Source organism: Macaca thibetana, chromosome 5, assembly GCF_024542745.1.
Source record: "Macaca thibetana thibetana isolate TM-01 chromosome 5, ASM2454274v1, whole genome shotgun sequence".
NCBI lineage: Eukaryota > Metazoa > Chordata > Mammalia > Primates > Cercopithecidae > Macaca > Macaca thibetana.
Window position 1 is genome coordinate 137,814,506 of NC_065582.1, and position 21,700 is coordinate 137,836,205.

The 21,700-nt window shown below is 34.2% G+C and overlaps 1 protein-coding gene across 19 annotated transcripts in view; it reads left to right on the forward strand.

The window, feature by feature from the left end:
- The window catches only part of FRYL (FRY like transcription coactivator), a 287,021-nt gene that overhangs the window by 139,300 nt on the left and 126,021 nt on the right, over nt 1–21,700 (forward strand). For all 19 annotated transcript variants that reach the window (XM_050790052.1, XM_050790064.1, XM_050790057.1 and 16 more), the window contains 3 exons: nt 9,879–9,932; nt 12,310–12,449; nt 13,725–13,821. In XM_050790052.1, coding sequence (XP_050646009.1) covers nt 9,879–9,932; nt 12,310–12,449; nt 13,725–13,821 — 291 coding nt within the window. The remainder of the gene's footprint in view (nt 1–9,878; nt 9,933–12,309; nt 12,450–13,724; nt 13,822–21,700) is intronic.

Genomic DNA, 21,700 nt, shown 5'->3' on the forward strand with positions numbered 1-21,700 from the left:
GCTTTAGAACCTGTATACTTGCTCAGCCTGTTACAGTTCCTTAAAAGGATGAGAGAGGGAAACAACAGAAGGGAAGATAGGGCAGGAAGAAAGTTGAAGGTGGTATTGTCAGTGCTCTTATTTTCTTAGTGAAGTAGCCTTGAAATTGCTGTGAAGGTGAGTTTCTTCCCACTGATTAAGTAGAGAAAACTACTCTGAGGAAAGCGTCTATGAAATAATGTGTTCTGGGATCTAATACATTATAATAGCCAAATGTATATTTCAAAATTGTGCAGATATTTATATTCAATTTAAATCATCCCATGATTGCTTTCCACATAACAAATTATTTTTGTACTAATGTATATATATTTGTGTATATTGTATAATGTATATATAGTATATATATAGACAGCATATACATTATTAATATAAAGTTCTGTTTTAGAAGTAAGGATTGCAAAAGCCTATAGCATGAGTTCATGATTATAAGATTTGATTATAAATATGCTTAAGCTACAGAGTGTTAGTTTTCTTTTTCAGTGGTCTCTGAATTACAAGATAAATTACTACACTAGTAATTTAAACAGCATACAGTAAGAAAGGGAACAACTTTAAAAAAATCTAAGAATTTATTATGGAAAATGTCAAACATATATAAAACTATTATGATATAATGAACACTTGGGACCCATCACCTGTCCTCAGCAATTTTCAAGCCACACAGCACATTTTAAAAACACTTTCTTTTATAAAATATTTTATAGTAGTATCATGTGATACAGTCCTACCAGTTCTCAAATTTTATATATATAAAATATTTATATAAATATATAAAAATATATTTATTTATAATATGTATTGTATTATATAATATATTATTTGTAAATATATATAATATATTATATTTAAATATATTTAAATATATAAATATATATACTATAATATATTATATATATATATTTTTTTTTTTTTGGAGAGACAGGGTCTTGCTGTGTCTCCCAGGCTGGAGTTCAGTGGCGCAATGTTGGCTTACTGCAACCTTTGCCTCCCAGGCTCAAGCAGTCCTCCCATCCCAGTCTCCTGAGTTGCTGGGACTACAGGCATGTGCCACCACACCTGGCTAATTTTTGTGTTTTTGTAGAGGTGAGATCTCACCCAAGCTGATCTCAAACTCCTGGGCTCAAGTGATTCATCTGCCTTGGTCTCCCAAAGTCCTGGGATTATAGACCCACCACTTCTGGCCATATTATATATTCTCATTCCAAACTTCCCATATATTCCCTCTAACTTAGTCATCCTCCCCTAAGCTAAATGAATATGTATTTTACTGTAATAATTTGTACATACTTTTAGATTATGATGATATCATGTTATGGTTAATTGCTTACATGTTTATCTTCTCTGATGTGAGTTACTTGATACCAGAAACCAGGTCTCTCTTATCTCTGTATCTGCAGCACTGCTTGTGGTGGTGGGTACTCAGTAGAGGGTTTTTGTTAAATATTTGTATTTTAATGAATGTAGCCTTAAGAAGTATTGCTGTGGTGTGTGCCTTTTGTTTTTCTAATAATAATAATAATGTCTTTATTCTAGCCAGAGCTTCCAATAGTTCTTTCAGAATAGCCTGATGCTATTCATTTATTTTATTAGCTAATTCATTTATTTAATAGTTAATTTTAGAGACATCTGTTATGTAATCTGAGATTATAAAATTATGATTAATAGTGGTGAGGATTTAATCAGAACATAGATGTTTCTACTCTGCCATCACAAATAGAAGACATTGCTGCTCACTCTTCCTGACACAGCAGGAAAACCCCCAAATCACCATCATATTTTACAGATTTTACCCCTTACACTCGTATATACCAAGATAATTTCTTCTTATCTAGAGCAGAGTGCCAGCTTTGTTTTTATTTATGTCCAGGTCTGGGTAAATTGGGAATCCATAGCTTCAAGATTAGATAATGAAAAACATTTAATCTAATATTGTCACAATGTTTACAATATAGCTTCAAATGCTTTTATTGGAATTTCATTTATTTTGAAATTTATTCTGTACCCTTTTAGGTAATAAACAACCATCTAAGATGATTCTCTGGGTTCTCGAATGAAAGTCTTACACAGTCACTTTATAGAAAATAGCATCCAGGGCTTGTCAGATACAAGGAGGCTGGCCTTGCTCATGGTCACTCAGATAGTAGGTTTCAAAAAAAGCACAAATGTGAATGGCTTTTGCTGAAAGAATTTAATCTACCACTAAAATGAGAGAATTGGCTTTTTCATTCTCATATTAGAAACCATAATAAAAGGAGATTAAGGAAGCCAAAAGACTCAAAGATTAGCTGATTTGGATTTTTAGTCACAATTTCATTTTCATTTTAGAAGGAAGATTCAAGAAGGGCAATCAGTGATTGAAATGGCAACTTGCAGGCTATGCAGTCCAGTATCTTAGGTCCTTTCTTCCTAAAGGAGATGGATCAGTCCTTGGTAATAACCTAGGCATATCCAAATTTATCTATTAATCTTTTAGATTGCTGTGGGCTAGAAAAGGAAATAGAAGAAAAGCCATTTACCCATCTTCTTCTGATTTAGACCTTATGTTTTGATTTAGGCCCAGCATTTTAAAAACTCTTAAAATTTTCACTATTTTTTAAGAGTATATATATATGTGTGTGTATTTTATATATATAATATATATATATTATATATATGCATATATGTATATATGTGTATATATGTGTGTGTGTGTGTGTATGTGTGTGTGTGTATATATGTATTTTAAAGGGTTTCTTCTCCCTGTATGGTCAGTTTCCTCCAAACTGCACTTTTCTGCTGGTTTTACCTTCTCCTCACATGTTTATTTTAACTTGTTATATTTTTAAGAATGAAGCACAGTTGATTGGCAGTCCAGTGTACACAGAAGAGCCTTTTTGACTTATGATCTTCTGTGTATTACTATCAATGGACCATCAGTGTCAGATCTTTTTTGGGGGACTTGTCAGAGTCCCCAAATAAGGTACCTGCAGTACTCTGAATGGGAGAGTTTAGGCTTTAGCTGCAAGCATTCTGGGGAACTAGACTCAGAAGATCTAACTGGGGTTTTTGATACTTGATATATATATTCTTGCTTAACCTCCCTGTCTTCAGTGTGGTACCTCTTCAACCACTGTATGCCCCAGTCAGTATCATTGTATCTTGTCCTTTCCTAAGAAAGGCAATTCCTCTGAAGGTAAGGTGAAAGGGAGGGTCTAAATCTTTCCTCAACAACCTTTTTAAAACAATCTTTCAACCAGTCCTCTTATTTTTATCCTCACCTTTAGCCATACTTTCAGAGTACCCAAGTTCTCCAATTCCTGAGCCTTCTGGGTAGTTCTAAAGCATCAATTGGGTTATCTTTCCTTTGCTCTCTGTGGGGCAAGCTCACTCACTCTCTGGTTGTGCCTCAGGTGTCATCTTCTCTATGATCATGTTATCTGAAATTTCAGTCCCCATTTCTACTTCCTATCCTAAATCTGTCTAACATAACATACACTACTTTTACTCTCTAATTAGACTGTCAGCTCTATAAGAGCGTGAGTTATTTTCCGTTTTGTTTGTGGCTATATCTCCAGAACCTAGAACAGTGTCTGGCATACTGTGAACCCAGTAAATAATTTGGATGAATGGGTGAATGACTGACTGAATGAACAGACTGCCGACTTTCCCCTTTGCTTACTCAGGAGTCACCATTGTTTTGTGAGATAATTAGTTATGATCTTCTCTGCTTTTCACCTCCTCTCCCATCCTTTTTGTTCTTTTGTTTTAGCCCTTATAAAAATTATTTCACTGTTCTGTTTTAGGATAGAAGGTTGGCTATAAAAGTGTTCAACCTGCTATCTCCAATTACAGATTACTGAAATATTTCAGTGTCATTGTTATGGTTTCAAAATTTTTCCAAAAATTATCTTGCTTTCTCTGGAAGCTACATATTGCTGTTGGTATCCTACATATGCACTACATGTAGAATTAAATTATAAAATACAGGATTGTGAGCCTTGGAATCATTATTATAATGTATAATATTATATTATACATTATAATACTGTATAATATTATAAAGTATTATAATATTTTATAACTATAATATAATATATAATACTTTTATTATTATGAAAATACTATAAAAAGTAGAAATAGTTTTAAAGGTTATATAATAAAAACATCTAATCACTGTCAACAGTTTTTAGTCTACCAGTTTTTCATGTCTATTACTTATCCATCTCTGTAGTACCTGCCACCTTTAAAAACTTTTTATTCTTTACATTTAAAAATTTTTAATCTTAAAAATAATTGACATATAATAATTGCACATCTCATGGGAGTACATAGGGATGTGGTAATACGTATGGTGATCAGACCAGGCTAATTAGCATATCCATATCTCACGTGTTTATCGTTTTGTTTGTTTTGGGACATTCAATATCCTCCTCCTCCTACCATAGCTATTTGAAACTATATAGTGTATTATTGTTACTATAGTCATCCTGCAGTGGTAGAGAACACTAGAAATTATTCCCCCCACTCTAGTCGTAATTTTGTATTCTTTAACAAATCTCTGTGCCTGTCTTTTCCCTACCCCTCCCAACCTCTCGTATTCTTTGTTCTATTTTTTTTTTTTACTTATATGAAATCACCTTTAAACACACACACACACACACGCGTGCAAATGAAGGGGAGATATATATAAAATACACATTTTTTCTATACCCAGATATTTTTATTTTAACAATGTAAATTGGAGATTATTATATATCAGCCAATATAAATTAATCTCATTCTTTCTGACAGTCGAATATTATGTATATAGTTTTAAATCAGTCTCTATTGAGAGGCAATTTTGGTTTGAGGCTGCTTTAAAGAAATGCTATAGGACATATTGCTGTATACACATCTTTGCATTCATTTATGTTAGTGTAGAGAATAATTTTACTTTTTAGTTGTTTTTGATGAGTTACATAGACAATAAACGTTTTTTAATAGTTTGTCTTTTAAAAATACTAATGTATTGAGGCCGGGCATGGTGACTCACACCTGTAACCCTAGCACTTTGGGAGGCTGAGATGCGTGGATTACCTGAGGTCAGGAGTTCGAGACCAGCCTGGCCAACATGGTGAAACTCCATCTCTACTAAAAATATAAAAATTAGCTGGACGTGGTAGTGGGCACCTGTAATCCCGGGTACTGGGGAGGTGAGGCAGAAGAATCACTTAAACCCAGGAGGCAGAGGTTGCAGTAAGCCGAGATCGTGCCATTGCACTCCAATCTAAGTGACAGTTTTTTTATTTAAAAAAAAAAAAAACTTACATATTGAAAGACATTACATCTACTTGAGCAAGCATTAGGGCATCCTCAACTACACTGTAATGAACCTAAGAAGTTAATACGAAGTCTTTGATTAGTAATTTATATTTAGTGTAGTATATTTCTTCATGTTTTCTGTTTGTTTTTAATTGATGATAACGTATCCTTTTGCATTCAAAAATCATTTCTGAGTTCTTATGGAAAAAACAGCCCACCCCCATTTTCTGCTTCAGGAAAAGCTCTGTGAGGATGTCACATCTTCAGAAATCTTTCAGGAAGTATGGATTTGTTATGAAACAAATAAATGTTAAATATAAGGCAACAGTGTGTTTCTGAAAAGTTTATCACTCTCTCTTACTCTTCTAGTTGGCTATAACTGTGTTGAATAAATATGCTACATGAGTAATAAACTACTTGAATCAGCAGTCCTCACAATATTAAAGCTCTTTAGACTTAATATTTATAGTGAAAAAAGGGGATCAAATAAATCAAATAAGTTAGAAAGAAACTGCTTGCTGTATTCCCTACCCCCAATCTTAGATACATAGTTCACATTAGAACAGTAAAATCCCTTTTTAAAAAAGCTCAAATTTTTCAGTATAGTCACTTTTAGAAACAGTGTTCTACAGGACTTATTATGGGACATACTCACTGTTTTACTGAAGTGTTAGAGCTAGTTAATTGAACATATATTAGTTTATTGTACAGAATCCTTATGTTGCATGTGAATGGTGTGCAGTTTGATTTTAGAGATAAATGTCTTGTCCTACAATATAGCTGACCAAATGTGCTTAACCTGAGAAGCCCAAGTGCTAAAGATGTTCTCCAAATCTCACCTTATTAAGAAAGTAACGGTAATGTGGCTTCAGGTGTAATCAAACATTATTCTCTTAAGTTAGATTGGGAATTTTTGTTTCAATGGTAAATACATGTGTGATTTTGTTTTCATAAAGATTAATCATACATGAGAGAAAAAAATGGGGACTATTGGATAGAGAAGCTTCATAAATCTCTATATATTTACTTCAGAGAATGACTTTTTCTGTGATATGTATTTAATATAAATTTCAATTAAAATACATGATATAGACAGTTTAGAAAATCATCCTGAAAATCTCGACAGAAAAACCAACTATCATGTATTTATAAACATAATCACAAACATCTCTTGTGAATATATATATAGTAAGTTAGGTAACCCTATGTGGGGCAGCCAGCGAGGCAAGTAGGTAGAAAGACTGACAAAAAGAATCACATCATACATGCTATTTTAAGTTAAACTAATTATAATGGTTTAATTAATTTGATTAATTATGTTTATCAATTAGCTGATATAATTTAGTTATAATTGTTAATTTTGTTTAAATTAACAGAACATAAAACTAAAATGAAAATGATTTAATTTTTACATTCAGATAATGTTTTTGTTACAGAGCGAATAGTTCTTAAGATATCTTTAAAGTTAAATATAAACATAAGCATACATATACACATGTATACATAAAACACACACACACATAGAGAGAGAGGTTTATTGACAAACAGATTTGACAATGAGGAAATTAAACCACCTCACTTCTCCATACTTCCTGGTTTTTGTTGAGGTATATTGTTATTTTAATGTTTTAAAACACTTTTATTCTGTAACCATAATTTTCGTGGCTATATTGTATTCTATAATTAAATGGATTTGCTGGATACCACCAAGTACCAGCAGCAACCCTCGAGTTTAAGGATGAGAACAAGTCATCTGTGTTCTTTGTAGAAAACTCAGAAAATGAAAATGAAGTTAATAATGGTGTAATGAAAAAATGACTTATAATTGTGCTTTACATATTAATGTATGATATATATATTCCTAGAGTTTTAAATTTATATGTATTAACTGCCATAGATACATACTTTCTTTCCTTTTATCTGTTATTCTCTAATTTATATATTGAGAACATTCTGGTCAATCTATAAATTTATGTCTACCTGTTACTTAACTGACTACACAATATTCTAATACAATTGTCCCTTGGTGTCCATGGGGGATTGTGCCAAGACCTCCCTTGGATACCAAAATTCATGAATGCTCAAGTCCCTTATATAACATGGCATGATATTTGCATATAACCTATGCACATCCTCCCATATACTTTAAATCATCTCTGGATTGCTTATAAGATATCATGCAATGTAAATGCTATAGAAATAGTTGTTATACTATATTGTTTAGGGAATAATGACACAAGTCTGTACATGTTCAGTATACAGATGCAATTTTATTTTATTTTTTGCTGCTTTTAATCCAAGGTTGGTTGAATCCATGGATGCATAACTCAAGGATATGGAAGGCCAACTGCTTAAGAATATGCCATGACTTATTGACCCAAAGTTTTACTGTTGTACATTGACGTTGCTTCTCATTTTTTCCATTGATAGTGAATGTCCTTCTGTACACTTTTTTGCAAATGTGTGTACATTTTTTCCCTGGGACATGTTCTTTTCTTGAGTCAAAGAGGAGATTAAATTAGAAATTATGTTTGTATTGTTTAGGGTTCTCCAGAGAAGTGGAACCAATAGGGTGTGTGTTTGTATGTATGTAGAAAGAGAGATTGATTTATTATAGATTACAAGGAATTGGCTCATGTGATTTCAGACGCTCAGAAGTCCCAAAATCTGCAGTCAACAAGCAGGGGACCCAAGAGAAACAATGGTGGAGTTCCAGTCTGAATTTGAAGGCTTGAGAACCAGGAGAGCCCATGATATAACTTCTGTCTGAAAGCCAGCACACTCAAAACCCAAGAAGAACTGACGTTTCACTTCGAGTCTGTAGGCAGAGAAAGACGGATGTCCTAGCTCAAGTCAGTCATGCAGGAGGAATTCCCTCTTACTCATGGGAAGGTCACCCCTTTTGTTCTGTTCAGGCCTTCAGCTGACTGGATGAAACCTACCCACATAGGGGAAGGCAATCTGCTTTACTCAGTCTCCTGATTCGCATTTTAATCTCATCCACAGATACTCTCACAAACACATCCAGAATAATGTTTAATCAAATATCTGGGAACCCCATGGCCCGGTCAAGTTGATATGTAAAATTCACATTACAGTATCCAGTATCCATCTTAACTTTTATTTGTCCAAGATTTTCTTTACTCCCACTTTCTCTCAACCCATTGCAAAATAGCATCATAGTCCATTTCTTCAGTCTCCTGTTTTCTACTGGGTAGGAGCCTCTTTATGTACCAATGGTGATTTTTCTATACTAATTTTAGACAGTGATGTAGACTAACCCCTTTTGGGCATTTCCTCATACAAGCAAGAATGAGTACATATGCAGATGAGAGAGGGTAGAGAGACTTTAGTATCTGTTATGCCCCCTAGACTCAGTGGTTGAAGGATAGAGGGTCTTGCTTTCCACAGTGAGTCCCACCAAGTCTTCTGTGTTTTGTAGATGTTACTTGCCCATAGAAGGAACTTAATATTTGTTTGTTCAGTAAAAAAATCAACAGATGCAAAGTAAAAAAAAAATTCTGGTATGTGATAGGAGAGATTGTTCTGTGCTGAAGCAAGATATGCCACTAAATCAGAAACTTCTCCTGGTGTCAGTTAAATTAATAGGAAGCAGTCATACTGGAAGGTTACCTCATGAAAGTATTGTACTGGCAATATACTATTTATTTTTAATGAAATACTCTTTCTTCTTGGCTTCTGTAAGTTTGTGCAGTAACAACTTTCCATCCTCAGGCCCCAACTTTTATCTCTTTTTCTAACTATCAAGTTTCTCTCTCTACTGGTAAAGACGTGATTCTTTTATATATACACACAAAATATATTTTTACATACACATATAAGAGGTATTTTATATTACTAGCCAATGTTAGCGAATGTGTATATACAATATATTATACCCAAAGTATTTCTTTGTTTTTTTTTTTAACTTATATTTCTCTAATGAGTGAGGTTAAGTATTGAACAGATATTTAAAAGCTATAAGCTTTTAAACAGAACGGGCATATTGCTGATTCCAGTATTTGACAACCACCTTGTTTTTTCAGATAAGAAGACTGAAGCACAGAGACCATAAGGCATCAGCCTATGGTCATTCACTTGGTGATTGTCAAGCCAAAGGTCACACCAAGGCCCTCTGGCTAGTGATAACCTTTGTACTAGGCTGCTTTTCTGTAAACTCTTGAATGAATGAAAGAAAGAACACATCCTGTTGACTTTTGAACTTGAATCTAAACAAAACCTATGTTGAACTTTAAGTTTGTAGTCTAAGAACTTTCAAACTTAAACTTGTTACAAAAGGAGATCATGAGCACAACCACTTTCTTTGGTATGGAGAGTATCACAGTGAGAGCCTTGCCTCTGGAGCTACACTTAAATTAGCCATGTGACCTTGGGCAAAGAGGAGGCTTATCTTTCTTTAAAACAATTTAATAACAAGAGTGAAAACAAAGGCAAAACCAAAGTCACAAATCGAAACTGTTTATTATATAGAAGATTTCTAATATTTTATATTTGTGCTTTATTTTAATTTTTAATTTTTTTTTTTTAAATTGTAGGAGAAGCTATTGTCCAGATCTCTTCAGAGGGGTGAAGATCTTCAGTTTGATCAGGTATGCCAATTTTGGGAGAATTTTTTTTCCCCCTGGAAATAGTGTTCATCCTAATAGTCTGACCCAAATATATTCAATATTAAGGAATTCCTTAATTTTGTTTCGTGATGCTATATATCCTTGTATGCTTAATTCATTCTAGAATTGATAGTTTTTAAAAATAAGTAGTAAAATGAACTGTGATTAGTTTCACTTCATTTAGCTTTTTACAACTTTGCATCATTAATCTCTTTAATGTGCCCTTTCATATTTTTCGTTTTCAGTTACATCCCTCAGTCTTTCCTTCTATATCAATTGCCACACTTTTTACATAATAATATTTTACCTTTTAACATTTATTTATTTGTCTGTTTTGACTCTCAATCTGCATGTAGAATGCCAGTGTCTAACAACTTTTGTGCTGATCTTCTAATGTTAATTCTTCCTCTTGCTTGGATTAAATGTTGGATCAGTTTTGTTATAAGTATTTTAATATATGGTTGTTGTTTTTAAAAACCAGTAACTTAAATTAGCTTTCTTTACTATATAGTATTCCTGGGACACTGACCCAAAATTTTATATCCCAGAAATAGAGTTTAATGTTCATATTAGGCTAATTGACTAAATAAAGAAGAGTGGTTAGAATTACTTGGTGGAGACTTACCAAAATACTGTGTTCCAGGATCCCACTCCAGTTCTGCTGAAGCAGAATCACTGAGGGTGGCGCTGTAGTCCCCTGTATGTATAACAGCTTCCTTAGTGATTCTGATATATACACTTAGTAAATAGCCACTGGTCTAAGAAGAAACCATAAATAGGGCAGTAAGACCTCTGTTACAATAAGACTATAATAAAATCACCTTATACAGTGCTTTTCAAGTCTCATGCCACTACAAAAGTTATTTAGATTACTCACATCTTGAATCCATGTACTAATCAATCCATAATCAGGATTTGAAATCTGATTAAACAACATTTTAAGTACAATTTTCATTTTTATTGTAAATGATTAATAAACTATAAATGATTGTGCCTCATAGCTTGATTTTTTTTGGAAGGGTGCTCACAGTAAAAAGTTCTGTGTGGTATAAACTGTTTTGTGTATGTTTACGATAGTTGATGGGTTTTATTGTTCCTTCTTTAGATATTACAAGGGATTTCCTCTGAGTGATAGTGTTCATTGTTAATAAAATAATAGATTTTTTGAAAATATGGTTAAATAAAATTAGAGCCTTGTTTTTACCTTAGTTTTCTATATTAGAAACTATTTACCTGTCAAATTATGATAATTTACAATAAAAGGATGATTAAAGGAGAGTATAAGTACTGAAAATAAGAACAGCCAACAGAATCAGATAAACTGTTTCATTCTTCTCTGTTTTTTTCTGGATGAAGTTTTATGCAGAATATGAAATAACAGGAAAATTAAATGTTCAATTTACAGAGGTATCAATTTATCTTCTTCATTAACTAACTCCTGCTCTAGTTATGGAACTAAAAGAGACCTTGAATATCCTACAACCCATACTTTTTAAAATAAGTTAACAGAATGAAGCATATTTAATTGTATACTGATTTCAGAATATTAATTTTATGAGAAATGGGTTGAATTACATGCAGAAATTTTTGTGAAGAGAGAAAAATTTTCTTGGGATCCTCAAGATGAAGAGTGACCTTAGGGACTGCTGATGGTAGCCTGTCCAGACAAGTTGGATTCATTCATGAAATGAATCTGTGATGTTCACCTAGAATTCAGACTGTTTCAAGGATGCCCCAAATTTAGTAACATTTGTTCATCACAGTACACTTACCATTTATGTTGTACTTTTATGTAGTCTAAGCCTTACACACTTGTTTACATGTTTCTAACATGCTAATTTGCAGGTAGCAAAGTAATTATAATTCTCCTCTTTGTCATAGCATAGTAAATTGGAGCTTTCCCCACAGCTCTTATATAATGTAGTCTTTGTTTCTGTCTTTTCATCCATGTAGTGGATGTAGTACCAACATTTTAGAATCATTTGTTCACATGAACACATAGGAGTTGCCGGGGCAGGAAGTACATGTTATTTGTAATGCTTCCCCCTAAGATATCTGTGTATTTAATCAGGGATGTTACTAATGGGCATGTTTTCACAGATGTGAGTGGCATATGGAGGCAGGGAAAAGGTTGAAAGCCATTAAGCTAAACCGTGTGGATTTGGATAAAATTTAATAGTGGGTGAAACTTAGCCAACTTTATTACTTGGCTAAACCCTTGACCGTTATTTTAATTTTAAAGCACATTTATTGCATTGAGTTACTGTGTTTTTTCATTTCTAAATGATAGCTAATAGAACTAAGAGTGTGGTACATTCAGTGTTACACTTTATTTTCTGGTAATATCTTGTGTTTTCAGTTGATAAGCTCTATGAGCTCAGTAGCAGAGCACTGTCTCCCTTCTTTACTTCGCACCTTGTTTGACTGGTACAGACGCCAAAATGGAACGGAAGATGAATCTTATGAATATAGGCCTCGGTCTAGCACAAAGTCTAAGGGGTAAGTGGTTTATTTTACACTGTTTTACCTGAAATTAACACACTTCCAATGAAGGGGTGATATTGTTATCAACTGAAGGTTGTTATTGTTTGATTGCTAAGCCAAATGCGTTGATTCCTTTTGTTACAAAGATGGTAGTAAGGGAGAAGGATAGTTCACACATAAACTATAAATGAAGAGAAGGTACCAGTTAAACTAGGTGTAGCCGTACAGTACTCATACTGGGTATCATGCAAAAATTAGTAATACAAAAACCTATTTAGGAGTGCCATTTCAGCAGTTCAGTGAGGAGCTTTTAATAGTCATAAAGTTAAGAAAATATTCAAAGAAGTTCCTGTTCATATGGCTTATGAAGGGAGGCAGTTATTATAATACAGGAAGACTGCCAAAACCCTGTGTTATAATAGTACTATGATACTCTTCTTGGAGCTCAATTCCTAGAACTTGTTTTCTCCTCCTTCAAATTTCCCAGGATAATCTTGTCATGCATGTAAGAGCCACCTGTGTTCAGGTGATTGTCCATGGTTTAGTGTTGGACTTCAGTAGATGCCACTTGCGATTTTTCAACTTAAATTTGTGAGAAGGATACCTTGTACTGTATTTTCATGTTGAAAAGTTAATACTTTTGTTTCAGTTCTTAACAAAAAAAATTAGTAATCAAATATGGAACAATGCTAGGTTTTCTAAATGAAATTTAAAATACTTTTCTTCTTCTTACTAATTCTTTTAGGTTAGGTTTAAATGCTAACAGATACAATAGTGAACTTTGAATAAACACCCAGTATATAAAAAGGGAAAGAACATAAAAACATGTTAATGCATATGTTGGATTATTAAAAAGCTTTAGGCCGGGTATTGTGACTCATGCTTGTAATTTGCTTTGGGAGGCTCAGGCAGGAGGATCGCTTGAGCCTAGGAATTTGAAACCAGTCTGGGCAATATAGGGAGATCCCTTCTCTAAAAAAAATAAATAAAATTAGCTGGGCATGGTGGCATTTGCCTGTAGTCTAGCTACTTGAGGTGGGAGTATCACATGAACTCAGGAAGTTGAAACTGCGGTGGGCCATGTTTGCAGCATTGCACTCCAGCCTGGGTGACAGAAGGAGACCCCTGTCTCAAACCAAAAAGACAAAAATAAAAAACAAAAAGCTTCATATTAACAATTGCTGTAGCACATTTTACATAGTAGGAAAACAGTAAGCAACATGAGCTATTAACTAATAGGTATTTTTAAAGTTATCTTAATGCAGTACTAATTTTGGGTTCTTGTTTCAGGGATGAACAGCAACGTGAAAGAGATTATCTTCTTGAAAGGAGGGACTTAGCAGTAGACTTCATTTTTTGTTTAGTTTTAGTTGAAGTTCTAAAGCAGGTAAGCTCTTTTATTTCTGCTAAGTCTGTATTCCTTATTCTTTGCTTACTGTGCCTTCATGTTTCAGTTACTTTAAGATGCTGTGTCTAGAATTTTAGTCCACATAAACTAAATTCCTGTAATTTAATTATACTTCTTTCAGTTGCTCGGGGCTTTCCTGCCCTGTACCTAGCTGTCATCCTCTCTTTTTTTCACTGTTATATGCTATCTAAGATATAAAATCTTGTTAGCAAAATGGAGCTGAATGGAAATTGTGTTAATACTGGCTTTTAGCTGTAAATGTATTTGCCTGCCATTCAGCTACTTCAATCCATTATTCCACTTTATTTCTCCTCTAAGTCCCCAAGGCTGCATTCCAACATGTAATAATTGTGCACTTTTAATAGAGGAATGGGGTGATTTGATAAGGGTACTGAATTGTCATGTGCAAAGGGTTTTCAGTCAAGTGAGAATACCTCAGATAATAAGTTATGAATGTTTACTCATTCAATGAATATTAGAATGCCTACTGTGTGCTGGAACTGCTTTAGGCACTAAACTCATGAGCTTACACTTCAATGGGATAGATACACAGTAAAGATATGAATATATAATATAATGTCAGGTATGGTCTTAGTAGTTTTACTACTCTAGATCAGTATAAATGCCTGTGCTGAATTTGAAAGCTTTTTTTTTTTTTTTTTAAAGATCATGGTCTTTGAAATTATATCATTCAAGGATGATCCATATATTTCCAGGCATGAACACTGTATTATTTTAAAACAAGTTAGGAAGCCTAAAGGTCAGAATCATAGCAATATGTGACAAACAGCAAATGTAAGATATAAAATTAATTGACAGTCTATTTTTCTCATAGTATAAAAATATATGAATTGTATAATCAGTTTTATTTAGCTTGTGTTTTTATAAGGAATATGAAAAGACAGTTATTTGGTACTCTGAAATCTGCAAATAAACATTTTAAATATGTAAAATAGACAAATGAGTTAATTAAAGGTTAAATCACTTAAATGTATGCATTTCATAAAAATTTTTTGGTAGAGATAGGAAAGAAATCTCCTCTGGGAGTTGTGCTAACAAGCCAAATTTGACATCTGTGATCTCTTGGTTTAACTGAGTTACTAAGACTTTAAGGCAGCAGTAACTAGGGTAGGAAGAGCTAAGGACTGGAAATGGCCACAGCCCAGCAATGGACTCTGACTACTGCTCATTGCGACTTATCCCTGGTGTATCTTGTGTGCTAAATGTAGGTCATTTAAGTGGATTGGTAACCAGTATTTGTACTTTTTTGCTTAAACAGTATAGAGTTTCTTCCTCCAGCCAGAGAAATGGCAGACTCCCTACACTGGCATTCAGGAACCCCAGTGACCTGGCCCCATTGTGCCTTCCTCCTTCGTTCATTTCCCATAGCATCCTTTTCTTAGATGTCCGTCTCACTCCTCATCCTAAAGTTGCCCAATTGCACTGGCTTCGGAACTTCAATTCACAGGCAACCCTGTGGAGGCATTTTTCCTGTCTCTTCCCCCTCATCCTCCCTATCCTCTTCCCCTCCTTGTTGCCTTTGTAGCCCTCCTCCTCCTCTTTTAACACAGTCCAGATAAGTCTTCATGTGGGGAAAAAAAATCTATAAACATAACACTTTTTTTAGTAGCGGGACCCCATCTCTACAAAATATTTTTTAAAAAAATTATCCGAGTGTGGTGGTATGCGCCTATAGGCATAGCTACTCTGGAGGCTGAGGCAGGAGGATCACCTCAGCCTAGGGATTTGAGGTTATGGTGACGTATGATTGCACCACTGTACTCCAGCCTGGGCAATAGTGCAAGACCCTGTCTCTTAAAAAAAAAAAATTTTTTTTTTTCTTTGGTGGACACATTGTTCACATTCACTGCACTGCACAAAATCATTTCTGACCCATGGTTGACATGGACTCAAAGTGAAAAAGAAATACAGTGGCCTTGATAGCTAACTTTGTCTTTGGATCTGTCACCATATTATTCCAACCTATAGCATCCTTTGTACTTACTTCTTCCCCTCTGTTACTATTATCCCCATACGCTAATTTAAATGCACTCATCGAAAAAATATATATGTTTATATGTATCTCACCAAGAACATAGATACACTTTATTCATCTGAAATCCAATATAGGGATTATTCCCCCTGGTAAAAGGCAAGTCTTTGTAGCTTCTCTAATAAAACTAGAGAAAATGACGTAAAAATCAATAGAGCTTTCTGAAACATCACCGCTGACTAACCCAATTTTCTTCTGTCAGAATAACGTGAGGTTTAATAGATCCGGAGAGTAAACAATGTAATATATCTAGAATTTAATAGGACTTTAACTTTTGCCACATATAATACACCTATATTAAAATGTGGTTCAGGATTATTGTGATGAGGCGCACAGTCTCCAGAGGATTGAACTGTTGATACATGGTTGTTTCAGTCTTGAGGAGTAAATATTCCTTATAGGTTAGACCTTGACCTCATGTACTAGAAATTATTTGTTTCTTGAATAATTTGTTTTGTCTCTAATAATCACACATTTGGATCTCTTCAAAATGTATGAAGGACTCTATATCCTTTGTGCCATCTCATCATCGTAATAAACCCTGGGAGATGGCCATGGCAAGTACTATTAATATGCCAGCTCTCTTGCTTGCTTTGTAACTTGGGGCAAGTTACTATCCCTGACTCTCCCTTCCTCTATAAAAATGTATAATATCATTTTTGTAGAATCATAAGAATTAAATACAATAATGTCTGATGCATGAAAAGTCCTCAATACATATTATCTGTTATTTTCATTTTACGGGTGAAGAAATGTTCTTAATTGTAGTGATTTTCTGAAGATTATAAAGCAAATTCATTTATTTTACTCCAAATTTTCTCTCTTTAATGATAAAAATAAACTTAATTCTCATTGGTAAAATATGTGATACATTAGGTTGAAATGGTCAGTATTTTAAATTATTATTATACTTTAATAATATATTATTAAATATATTATTATATTTATAATAAAATAATAATATTTCTGGGGTACATGTGCAGAACATGCAGGTTTGTTACATAGGTATACACATGCCATGTTGGTTTGCTGCACCCATCAACCCGTCATCTACATTAGGTATTTCTCCTAATACTGTCCCTCCCCTAGCCCCCGACCCCCCAACAGGCCCCAGTGTGTGATGTTCCGCTCCCTGTGTCCATGTATTCTCATTGTTCAACTCCCATTTATGAATGAGAACATGCAGTGTTTGGTTTTCTGTTCTTGTGTTAGTTTGCTGAGAATGATGTTTTCCAGCTTTATCCATGTCCGTGCAAAGGACATGAACTCATCCTTTTTTTACGGCTGCAGAGTATTCCATGGTGTGTATGTGCCACATTTTCTTTCTCCAGTTTATCATTGATGGACATTTGGATTGGTTCCAAGTCTTTGCTATTGTGAATAGTGGAAATGGCCAGTATTTTATAAAATTGAATGAAAGTTTTTATTGTAACAAGTTAGACAAAGAGCTAATGTAAATATCATGAAATTAAGTAGTGGAATTCACCTTGGAAACAGAATTAATTCCAGATAATAGAGGACTAATTTTACTTTTCTAAAAAAGTCATTAGAGTAAATTTGGGGTAGTGCCTAACTAAAAGTAGTATGTTAGAACTAAAAGTAGTATGTTAGTACCAAAGGACTTAGATCCATGATAAAAGCATGTTTAAACAGCAGTATTACATTTATAAAGTTTGAAGCAATACTCTTTTTAATATTGAATTTTAGTCATATGTTCATTCTTTCAAACAAACAAGAAGTTGAGAAACGTAGTTTGTGAGCCCTTTCAAGCTCTTGGTTTTATTCATACTATTTTGAAGTGTCAGAAGGTGGTGATATCTTCTATGTCTACAGAGTAGATTGTTTGCATTTTCAGACTTAATAGCATTTTAGATATTGATGAGCAGTCCCAAAGGTACACATGGGAGGGGATTTGTCATTCTGCTAATGTGTGATGTTGTTTACACTCCTTGGTGCTGAGAATTGGTCATTTAGCTAATGAATGGACTAGTCTAACTTCCCACTATCATAAGCTCTTTTTTTTTGTTCTTTACTTTCATAATGTGATAAAAGCATTAAATTTTTGGCAGTGGTAGTGGAAATAGCCTTAGAATAAACCTGAATATTTGTTATTATAGTTTCTTTCTTTCTTTGTGTCTTTTTTGAGATGGAGTCTCACTCTGTCGCCTAGACTGGAGTGCAATGGTGTGATCTTGGCTCACTGCAACCTCTGCTTCCCTGATTCAAGCAGTTCTCTTGCCTCAACCTCCCGAGTAGCTGAGATTACGGGTGCGCGCCACTACACCTGGCTAATTTTTGTATTTTTAGAAGAGATAGGGTTTCACCATATTGGTCAGGCTGGTCTCGAACTCCAGACCTCAGGTGATCCGCCTGCCTCGGCCTCTCAAAGTGCTGGGATTACAGGCATGAACCATCGCACCCAGCCTGTTACTATAGTTTCTACTAGATTTTCTTGCATGTTGAAGTTGAATTAGAGCTGCGTCTAAAATCACACCAGTGACAAGATCTTAGAAATTCTTGATACTCAAGATGGAGATACTACTCCGTGAAAGTAGAACTTTTTCTTTGTGAGCTGAAATGAGATTCTTTTCTCTTTCTTCTTAGGAGATTCAGTTTGAGAATTTTTTGTGTGTGTGTGACACTGAAAATAAGAGAAGAAATAGGGACTTTCAGGATGTCTGTGTTCTGATAATGTTCATTCTTAAAGGAAAATTTTTAGAACTTATGTATTTTTTATCACACCTCGAACTCTGTCTCAGCAGAACTTATGTATTTTTAATTAAAATTAAAGATGAGATGTATTTCTTCTTTTACTTCTCTGTGTTTCTCTTTCTTTCCTGGCAGTAATATGATAAGACCAAAGTTTTCTTGCTCATTTGTTTTATTTATTCAAATGCCTTTTTTCTTTTTCTTTTTTTTTTGGATGGAGTCACTCTCTGTCGCCCATGCAGGAGTACAGTGGTGCAGTCTCGGCTCATTGCAACCTCCACCTCTTGGGTTTAAACGATTCTCCTGCCTCAGCCTTCTGAGTAGCTGTGATTACAGGCACGTGCTACCATACGCGGCTAATTTTTATATTTTTTAGTAGAGACAAGGTTTTGCCATGTTGGCCAGGCTGGTCTCGAACTCCTGACCTCAGGTGATCCACCCACCTCGACCTCCCAGAATGCTGAGATTACAGGTGTGAGCCACGGTGCCCAGCCTCAAATGCATTTTCATATATCAGGATCTAGGGACATAGTATATTCTAGAGAAGTACACAGCAACCTCTTAACTTCATTTCCCTCATCTGTTAAATAGGAGGTATACCTGTATCTTGTAAGACTGCTACAAGTGTTATAAACACAGAAAGTGTAGATGGTGGTAGTAGGGTGGCAATAAAGAACACATAGCATGGCTGAGTGTTGTCTTTGGCCGTCATTGTTAAACTTCAGTCATAACTGGAGCAAATATAGTAGTCTCCCTTTATTCTCAGGGGATATGTTCCAGCACTCCTAGTTGGTGCGTGAAATTATGGATAATATCAAACCCTGTATATACAGGTTGAGCATCCCTAATCTGAAATGTTCCAAAATGCAAAACTTTTTGAGCACCAATATGACACTGCAAGTGGAAAATTATACACCTCACCTCATGTGATGGGTTGCAGTCAAACACAGTCAAAACTTGGTTTCATGAACAAAATTATTTAACATATTTTATAAAATAACCTTCAAGCTATGTGTATAAGTTGTATATGAAACAAACATATTTTGTGATTAGATTTGGGTCTTATCCCCAAGATAGCTCATTATGAATATGTAAATATTCCAAAATTTAAGAAAATCAGAAATCCAAAACCCTTCTGGTCCCAAGCATTTCAGATAGGGGATATTAAGCCTGTATTATGTTTCTTTGTGTACATACATACTCACAATAAAGTTGAAATCATAAACCAGGCACAGTAGAAGATTTACAACAATAACTAATAATAAAATAGAACAGTTATAACAATATACTATAATAAAAGTGTATGCATGTGGTAACACATACACACACACACACACACACACACACATGCACACACAGTATTTTCAAACCATGGTTGACCTTGGGTAAGCCACAGAAAGCAAAACTGTAGATACAGAAGAACTACTGTATAGGGGAAGAAAAAACTTTTTGCTCTACCTTCTTAGATTTAGTGCCTGGGGCCCTACAAACTAAACTGACAAGAGAAGGATTACCAGGGTCAAAAGGTTTATTACGAGTGCACATGGATGCCTCGTAGTAAATATGTGAAGATCCAAAAATTAATACACTTTTTTTTTTCAAAGATCCAGGTACAGACTGGAATATATACCATTTTAACAAAGAGTGATAAGTTGTAGAGTAGTGATAAGACAAAGGAAAAAGGTTTGGGCTTCTAGAAACAGTAAAATTGTGGGAAGGTAAATATATGCAGAAAACTAATGAAATGTAATAGTTATTTAGTAAGGATTGTAGAGGAAACTTTTCCTGATCTGCTCTTTCTCAATTGCCTTTAGCTCAAAATAATCTGCATGCCAAATTATATATTGTAGGGTGACATACCTGATCTCCTTCACTAGATTGCATGCTCCTTTGCAACAATATATACAAAACCTCACTTTTTTTTACGTTATCTCTACTATTTGGTATTTTCAGACTTAATTTTTTTCCCATCAAATAGGTATAAAATGATGTCTTGCAGATTTTCATTCTCCTTACGATTAGTGAAATCAAGCACCTCCGTCAAAGCACAAAACCAGAAAATTAGAAAATATACTAAAAGTTATTTCACGTAAATATATACAAATATAGTTACTTCAAATTGTTTTATAGATGCATTGCAGCTCTAATAAAAATCCTAACAGTTTTTATGGAACTTGAAAAGGTGACTGTAAATGGAATATGGAAGAATAATGGCCAAGAATAGCCAAGCCATCTCTGAAGAAAAGTAAGGAGAGGACCTGCACTACTAGATATGAGAACTTATTATTAAACTCTAGTAATTAATAAGATGGTGTGGTTTTGGTATAGACACATACAAATTGATTGATAGAACATAATGGAGAGCTCAAAAATAGACCCACATAGTCAGGGCCTTCATATCTCTGTAAGTTCCACCTCCATGGATTCAGCCAACCTTGGATCAAAAATATAAAAATGCCCCATAAATATATACACCTGGTAGGTACCCACAAAAAGTAAAAATTAAAACAATATATATAAATAAAAATAATAATACAATAATAAATAATGGAAAATACAGTATAACAACTACTTATGTAACATTTACATTGGGTTACATACTGTAAGTAATCTAGATAGAGATAATTTAAAGTGTATGGGAGGATGTACATAGGGTTATATGCAAATACTACACCATTTTATATCAGGAACTTGAACATCTGCAGATTTTGCTATCACGGGGGTCCTGGAACCAGTGCACCATGTATACTGAAGGATATGTAGAACTGTGTAGAACTAGAATATGTGTTAGCAATGACTTGTAAACTCTTTAACCCAGCAGTTCCTTCTTTCGGAGTCTTTCCCATGGAACTCTACAAGTATATAATGTTAAATGCACAAGATGTTTATTGTAGTACTACTTGAATATTGAAAATCTGGATTGAAATGTTCATTAATAGGGGGCTCCTCAAATTGTGATATATACATATTGAATATTATGTGGTTGTTAGAAAGTATAAGGAGGAGCTCTAAATACTGACATGGAAAGATACATTATTCGGTTAAGTAAAACTAAGGAATGCACGCATGCCTGTGTGTGAGGATGTGTAGGAAAAA